General features: G+C 51.2%; 1 protein-coding gene across 5 annotated transcripts in view; it reads right to left on the bottom strand.

Annotated features, from left to right (window-relative positions):
- Positions 1 to 1,382: 1,382 nt before the first annotated feature.
- PKP1 (plakophilin 1) overlaps positions 1,383 to 8,040 on the bottom strand; it is a 49,066-nt gene continuing 42,408 nt past the window's right edge. For 3 of the 5 annotated variants that reach the window (XM_033196883.1, XM_033196885.1, XM_033196884.1), the window contains exons 13-14: positions 5,498 to 5,604; positions 1,383 to 4,284 (exon numbers count right to left, since the gene is read on the bottom strand). In XM_033196883.1, coding sequence (XP_033052774.1) covers positions 5,530 to 5,604 — 75 coding nt within the window. In that variant the 3' untranslated portion in view covers positions 1,383 to 4,284; positions 5,498 to 5,529. The remainder of the gene's footprint in view (positions 4,285 to 5,497; positions 5,605 to 8,040) is intronic. The other 2 variants (XR_004433769.1, XR_004433770.1) reach the window with 2 other exon arrangements.

The following is an 8,040-nucleotide window of genomic DNA, read 5'->3' as shown; positions in this document are numbered from 1 at the left end:
AAACATATTGTTGAGATAAAATAGCCAGACATAAAAACGGACTTACTGTTGACTGTTGACTCCCTTTATATAAAGTTCAAAAATAGGCAATATTAACCTATGGTGTTACAAGTCAGGACAGTGGTTACCCTTGGGGAGGAGGATAGTGACCTGAAGGGGTCTGAGCAGGGTTTTGGGTGCTGGTAATGTTCAATTTCTCAATCTGGGTGCTACTCATTTGTGAAGCTTCATTGAGCTGCATGCATTTGCAATTGTACATGTTTCTGCATGCATGCTGTATTTCAATGAAAGCTTAGCAATCTAAACATTTGTTGATAGTAAATTTATAACTTGATCTCACGTTTTGGAGCCAATACATGCTTTTCAGGTCTCAAAACATTTTTCAGATGTCCCAGGCCTCGTGTATTTAACAGTCTGGGCCACAGATGGGCCATCTTCTTCTTGTCTGTGGTACAGCTCCTTCTCCCCGACCTCTCTGGACATCACTGAACTGTGGGATGGTCCAGGAGGTCAGGGCCATGGGCTGTAGGGGAGGCCTTGCCAGTCACCACCCTTTCAAATTGGGAAAAGCTCACATTCAGCCCTTCCCCAAGCATCCTGACCTTCTCGACCCAGGCGGCCCTGACTGGCACTGATGGCCCACGGTGGTTATGTCCACACCATTACTTGGAATTCACTACACATGCCTCAGTTTCCTTATGCTTGTCTTGTCCCTTATGAGACTTTTGAGATTGGGGCCCATCACATCCTTTGTTTTTGTGACCCTCCAGCACCCAATACAGAACCCCGGTAGACTAGGCATTCAATAAACATCAGCTCCAGCTGGGCACAGTGGCTCATGCCTGTAATCCCAGTGCTTTGAGAGGCAAAGACAGATGGATCACTTGAGTCCAGGAGTTTGAGACCAGCCTGGGCAACAGAGTGAGACCCATAGTGGGAGGCTAAGCTGGGAGGATTGCTTGAGTCCTCTAACCTGGGCAACAGAGTAAAACCCTGTCTCAAAAAGTAAATAAGTAAAACTAAATAAACAACAACTCCTTGACCTTCATCTTTGGATTTCTCTTTTTCCCACAGATACCCTGACCTGGATGGGTTCAGGCTTGGGGACATTTACAAGCTGTGTGACCCTGGGGGTATGTGTTCCTTCCCTAAGTCTTGCTTTACTTATTTTATAAATCAGGACAGCAATCCTAGTGTCATGGAGCTGCGGTGAGGCTCAGATGTGCTGCTGTAGAGCAGGTGTCCATGGATAGCGCTGTCCCTGTGCCCTTGGGTGGCATTCTCAGTCCTTGCCTGGTACAGGGTAAGAGGAGATCACGGAAGGAAATGAGTAGCCCCTTCATCCCTCAACAGCACCCCAAAGAATCCACTCCTTGAAAAAGTTCAAAGAAACACTAGCAATTTATTGATTTTCTCTATTTCCAAAAAAGCAAATACATTAGTGTGTCACACAAGGAAACTGGGCCTGGCCAGCACAAGGTTCCTCTACAAATATGAAACAAGGGGAGGGTGTGCTACAGGGAAGCTCCAAGATCCCTCACAGCAGCCCCCGGCTTCCCTTCCCTGCCCACCCCAGCCACAGTCCTGGTCCTCCCAGCCAGCTCAGCCAGGTTCTGAGGTGGCCGCTCAGAGAGCAACCCTGCCTCTTGGGTCCCCAAGAGGAGTGTGGAGTCAGGGCTGCTAGTGTGGTCCCCACTGCAGAGGTGGCTGGTGGTCAATGACTGGATTTGTCATTGGCCACCAGCACAGGAGATCCCAGGGTCAGGGTAGGGGCAGAGTCTGTGTCCTTCCTCATTTGGCCCCTAATTGGAACTTCTTATTTTGGGCATTGGCCCTGGTAGTGTGAGGTCAATGTGGACTTAAAATTCTGAGACGTGTGTCGGCTACATGGAGCCTGGCAAACTCCTTGCTCTCTTCTTTAAGAAAAGCCCCTCTCAGTTTTGCCCCTCCCAAAGTGACAGGCCTGGGTCAGTGGCCCGGGTGACCTGAGCTGGCCTGGGAGGGAACGAGCAAGGTCACCAAAGGAAGGCCTGCCCTAACTGTCCACCTCAGCCCCTGAGGTCTGGAAGGCTGCCTGGTTCCTGGGGCAGGGGCTGGGCCCGTGGGGCTCTTCATCCTGTGGGGGTGGGAAGAACATGAGGTGAGGGGCTGCAGGAGGCCAGGGTAGTGCTAAGGGGAAGGGGCATCTGCCTGGGTTGGTAAGTTTCACATGCAGAGGTGCGTTTCCCCTCCCGCCCTGATCGGACTGCACAGCCCCCACCCCGGGGAGCCCTAAAGCCAAGGACTCGTGTCTCCGCTTTCTTCCAGGAAAACATAAGCTGCATGAGGACAGGGATGTGGTCTGTTTTCTTCCCTGATGTAGTCTAAGTGCTTAGGACACTGCCCAGCACAGATGGGTGTGCCATAAATATTTTTTAGGAGAAGAATTCCTCTGGGTTCTGATGGCAACAAAGGAGGCCCCGGAAACCTATGCCCAGGACAGTCCAGGGAGACCAGGCTCCACATGGTTCCCTGAGAGGGAGAGGTGGGCCAAGAGTGGGCCTCCCAGTGTAAGCAGAAGCAGGGACAGACCCACAGTACCACAGCACAGCTGGCTAATGACCGGGGACACCTCTCGGAGGACAGCATTCTCACATGTCTGGCTTCCCCCATCTCAGTTGTCATACTGAGTCCACATCGGTGTTTTCCAGCTCTGATTGCTGGGGCAAGAGGTGGGTTTGGACTCGGGGGTGGTGCAGAAGAGGAAGAGACTTGGGAGGAGGCTGAGAAGGGGTGGGGAGGAGGAGCATCTTATATTCTTCTAGAGAAGGGCACAGACCAGGAAGTTAATTCCTCTCTAATACCAGCAATGCTAGCATGGAGGTAGAGGCTGGAAGGAGGAAGGCTTGGGAGCACTGGGCTCTACTCTGTCCTAGTGTACACCAAGGGCTGTCCACACAGGTTTTCTTATAAGGCCCTCGGGAGCCGTCCTGCTACTGCTCGTCTGAAGTGCACAGAGTCTGGGGGCTCGATGTGGCTGATGCCCCTAATGGCCCTGTTTATCACATCCCCTGTGGGTTTCACAGAGTGGAGACACGACAACTGGGGTCAGGGGACATGGAGGATGGCCCCTGGCTGGGATGTGGGCTTGCAGGTACCCTGATATGGCACTTTCCTTTCCTAGTCTACCCAAATTCCCCCCCTCCAAGTCTCCTGGGACCCCAAACACCCCCTCACTTGACTCACAGCAGGCTTGGTGGAAATATCTTCCTGGTTAATTTATATACCCCAACTCCATCCCACTAGAAGCCAGAATAGGTGTATACACAGCCCCGCCTGTTCCCCTCTCCACTGGGAATATGAAGACCAAACAGCCATTCCCAGAACAGCTCTTGGGAAAGATCTGCAATAAAATAGCCTTGTTAAAAAATCATTTTTTACCTTCTTTCTCCTGCAACAAGTAGATTACAAGACCTCTGAATGCAGGGCCTTTGCAGGCTGAGCCTGCTCTGATGGGCACACAGAGGGTGGCAGGCACCATCTTTCAGCTCCTACTCGCCTGAGCAGGCCTCACTTGGCAAAGTATGCGAAAGTGTCCTGCTGTCCTCTGGAGCCCCACACCTGCCCAACCTCAGTCCTTGTGGTGCTGTAGGAGGGGTGGCATCATCAGACACACCAGATTTTCCCATGCGATACACCAGACCTCCCTTCCTGGAAAGCAGTCTCATAAGCAGGGAGGCTGGCCCAGCCCCAGTTACTCCTGCACCCTCAGATACCGCTGGTAGGAAGCCTGCAGGACTCCTCTGAGGGCCTGACTGCAGTAATGGCCCCCTTGCCCTGGCACCATACATTTCAGGAACTATGAGCCGCTCACCAAAAAGCACATGTTGTCCTTGCCTATGAGTAAGAAACACAGGAAAGTCCTTTTCGCCACCTTACGAGCTGCAACAAAATAGCTTACCCAGCTTTTTGCAGTTTGTGGTTATGCTTTGACACTCACACATACACACACACACACGCACATGCATGCACACACTTACATTATACACATATATATACCATTTCTCAGAGGAAGAAATATTGACTTCACATATAAGCCCCTTTAACTCAAGAAAGCCCCCCCAACCTCCCTAACCCCCATTGCCTGCCAGTTCCCGCAAGGAAAAAAAATCTAAAAATATTTCCGTTATCAACAGTTTTTAGGTTTCTTCTCAGTTTTTTGTGAACTTTTCCAAATACTGCACAGGATGGACAGAAAACCCCATCCAGTGAGGCCTGAGGGCTTCTCAGCTGGGTCATATCTTCCTGGAAAAGGAGAAAGTCCTCCAGTTAGTGTTTACAGTGAGATGTTTCCATACCACAAGCCCAGCCTGTACTGCCACCCTCTTCTCACATCGGCCCTCAGGTGTGCCCTGGCCTGAGACTGGATTCAGGGCAGCCTTAGACACATTTATAGGTTGCCCTGTGGATTCAGAAGCTTGCCAGCTTTGTCTGCCACCCTGCCCCACTGTTCCCTGTCCACTGTGTTCCTCACTAAGCAAGAAGGTGGTGTTCATTAAGGATCTGCCGAACCGAATCTCTTTCCCCTTTTCCGCCTTCAAGTTGTTGCAGCTTGTTTACCAGGAGAGGATATCTGAAGTCTTATTTAACCTTCATCCAGACCAAAGTTACAGTCCTCTCTCCCCACCAGGGGTTGCAGTAGGAGATGCTGGCAGACAGCCTGGCCAAGAGGTCCCCCTCAGCCCAGGAGACCCTGTCTTGATCCCAGGCTATTTGCAGATGGCTCCACACGGGGCTGCCTCTGAGGCCCCTCTCTAGGGGTGACAACATCTGGCTGGAGTATCTATTTGTGATTCTCAGTTTACCTGCATCAGAAACACTTTAGATACTTGTTTAAAAATAGACTTTCCTAGATCCCACTCCAGGGCTATTGAGTCAGAATAGCTGGGGTTGGGCCAAATGTGTGCATTTTAGCAAGCAATCCAGATGATTCCAATGAACACTAAGGTCTGCAAGCCTTTCTCATAGGATTGGTTCTGAGTTTTTGGGGCCTAGAATCATCAGCTGGAAATAAACTTGTCCATACTGGACATGTGCAGAGACTGGAAAGTGAATTATAAAAGGATAAAAAGGTGAGCTGTGGATGACCAAGCCCAGAATGACATATTCTAGAACTCCAGTTATCCATATTGTAGAACTCACTGTAGTCCATGTGAATGGCACCATCTGTGTTGTTCAGTGTGCAACCTACACATTTGTACCTAGCAGTCCTGCCCAGACCCTCTGACCCCTCTGACACTCCTAGGACATTATACACCCCTAACATCCTGAAGGTGGGACAACCCATGCCCCTAGCCAAGCAGTCTACACAACTGCTTGTGTTGTCCAGAGTCAGGCGAAAGGATGCTTCTGTGTTCCTGGGAGCACAGGCCTAGCCCCTGTCTCTGAGACTGGCTGAGGCTATTGCAGTGGTCCCGGAGGCATCCCTCGCTCTGAGGGTGGGGCGATTGATTCTTACCTGCAAGCCTAACTTGCTTGGTCAGCCTCTTCTTAGAATCGGGAAGTGAAGTTCCTGAGGCTGTTGGCCCCAGCTAAGGTCCCCAGCATGTTCCTATCGAAACCTTGCTGCAAAGGCAGAAACAGCAACCAAATGACACAAAACTGGATGGGGCTTGCTGTGGGGTCAGACACTGACCACTGCCCTCCCAGAGCATCCTTGGCTCACATAGCCTCTGCTCTTATTGCTAAGTACATGCATCAGGGCTAAAACCAGCCTCAGTAAATGTGCAACCAAACATAATAACTCTCAACGAGTTGGTGAAATGTGTTTGAACTTCCACTGACACATTTGAATTTCCTATTTGCATTTGCAGAAACCTGAGTCAAGGCATGAGGATTTAGGTTAGTATTATTTTTAAAACAGAGCAAAAATCAAAATCAGATTAGAGACGTTGTCAGTTGTTCTTCCCTCTGACCATCTCTATCTTTTTTTTTTTTAACAATTCTGACAAGAGCTCTTGGGCAGAGAGGACATGCCCAGTGTTTCTCAAACAAAGGAGCAGGGGGCTGGCACTGGTAAGAAGCTGCTGTGCTAGAAGGTTCTGTTTACTTGTCTGTTCTCCACCTCCAGCCCCACTAGCCCCTAAGCGCCTGCTGGATGGAGAGTGAGTCTTGTTCCTGTTATTTCTCCCAGCATACAGCAGGTGCTCAAGACATGCTTCCGAGTGAACGTGGACAGCATGATTTGAATGCAGCAATAGGCCCAGGTGCCCTTGAAAAGAGGGTCCTGCTGCCAGCCCTGAGCTCTGAGCGCCAAGTCAGCCATCACCGACCTGTGGGAACAGGAGGGGAGATGGCATAGGGGATCCGAAACAGCAGGTGGTTCAAGGCCCTGCTCCTCCTGTCTTTAGGCATGTATTACATGAGCCATTTTCCTTCTGCAGATTTGCATGCTCATTCCTGTCGAGCTTGGCTCATGTCCTGACTCACTGAATCAAGACAAAGTCCTTGGACCCTGATTCCCTATTCAGCAAAATGGATACAAGCCATGTGGCCTGTCTCACCTGTGCTTGTGACAACTCAATGCATGATGGATGTGAAGGCCCTTTGGGAACAGAAGCACCAACTAGATCATGCCCAGGACGGTTGTCAAGCACAGCTAGAGGGAGGAGTGGAGACTGAATGGGGACGCTGGTTCCCAAAGGCATGTGTAGAAGGGAATTCCCACCAAGAGCAATGTCAGTGGATTCTCTGTGTGTCTTAGGCCGGGGGTGGACTCCATTTGTGTTTTGGGGTAAGCTGAATGCTTTGGACCACCATTACACAGTGGGAGGAAGCTCTTACCAGTCCTCCTTACCTGCCTCCCCATCTCCCTTTGTCTATCTGGCAGCTGCCATTTGCCAAGCCCACCCCCAATGCAGTGCTGTTGGAAAGGAGCTCTGGAATGTCGCATGGAGAACAAGGGCCACTCTTTGCTGTGACCTTCAGATTTCCCCAATCATCTTTGGACACCATGGGTTCATGGGTCTCCCTATTGTCCCCTGCCATGCTGGAGGAAGAGCTGTGCTTCCCTCTGCCCCAGGCTGCTCAACTGATCCCCCGTCTTCCCAGTCCTCCATCCCCGTCTTTCTCCCTTCTTTGCCTACTCCCTCTCCTCCCATGACAGAGATGCTTGAGTCCCCTCTGTCTTTAAACAGATCTCTTTTTACCCACTCTTTGGCTTCTTCTTCTCCAGGCTAAATTGCAGTGAGCAGCATCTCCTCTCAGCAACTCCACGTCCATCCCCACCCACTGCCTTGTCCCCTGCAGCAGGCCCCATGGGGCTCCCTTTGCTTGCCCAGCAGTGCTCCTGAAGGGCTCCAGAGACTTCTGAAGCACCAGATCCAGAGCCTTTCCCAGTGTCCATCCCCTGGTCCTCTAGGCAGCGCTGGGAACTGATGCCCTGCCTTCCTTAGAGCTTCCTCTTCTCTCACCAGGTCTTCAGCCCCTTCTGGCACCCTACACAGTTCCCCCTTTCCCTGGCCTTTCCTCCTTGTCCCCAGCAGATGGTCTTCATATTTCTGTCCTGTCCCTCAAGACTTTTCCATACACATGTATCCCATGGTGGTCTTGCCTGTTCTCATGGCTTTGCCTGCCTGAACAAAGCACCACTCTGTATGGTAGCTCTGGCCCCTCTGCCAGGGCCCACACCACCTCCAGCCTGGTCTCCCATCCAAGTCTTCCAAACTCAACCTCTCCAAATTGGGATCCCTCTTCCTCCCATCTCAAAGCCTTCTCAGCCTCTCCACGTCTGATCTGTCTTTGTGAATGTAACCATAGTCTTCAAGCTAAAAGCTCCAGCCTAATCAGCCCCACCGCTCCGTTTCTTCCGCCTCCTGTCCTTTATGTCCATGCTCATCACTGAGGAATGGGAAAGAAGGGGCCATGTGAAGATTTCCTACAACAAGACCTTATACCCTAGAGGGCTCTGCCCCTGGCTAGGTGGGGAGGGATTGAGGAGGCCAAGGTCACCACAGGACAAGGACAGCAGGCTCCAGGCTTCTCAGCCCACCCTGCCTGGCT

Source organism: Trachypithecus francoisi, unplaced genomic scaffold (genome assembly GCF_009764315.1).
Source record: "Trachypithecus francoisi isolate TF-2019V2 unplaced genomic scaffold, Tfra_2.0 Lachesis_group5, whole genome shotgun sequence".
Lineage (NCBI taxonomy): Eukaryota > Metazoa > Chordata > Mammalia > Primates > Cercopithecidae > Trachypithecus > Trachypithecus francoisi.
This window is presented reverse-complemented; position numbering and strand designations above follow the sequence as displayed.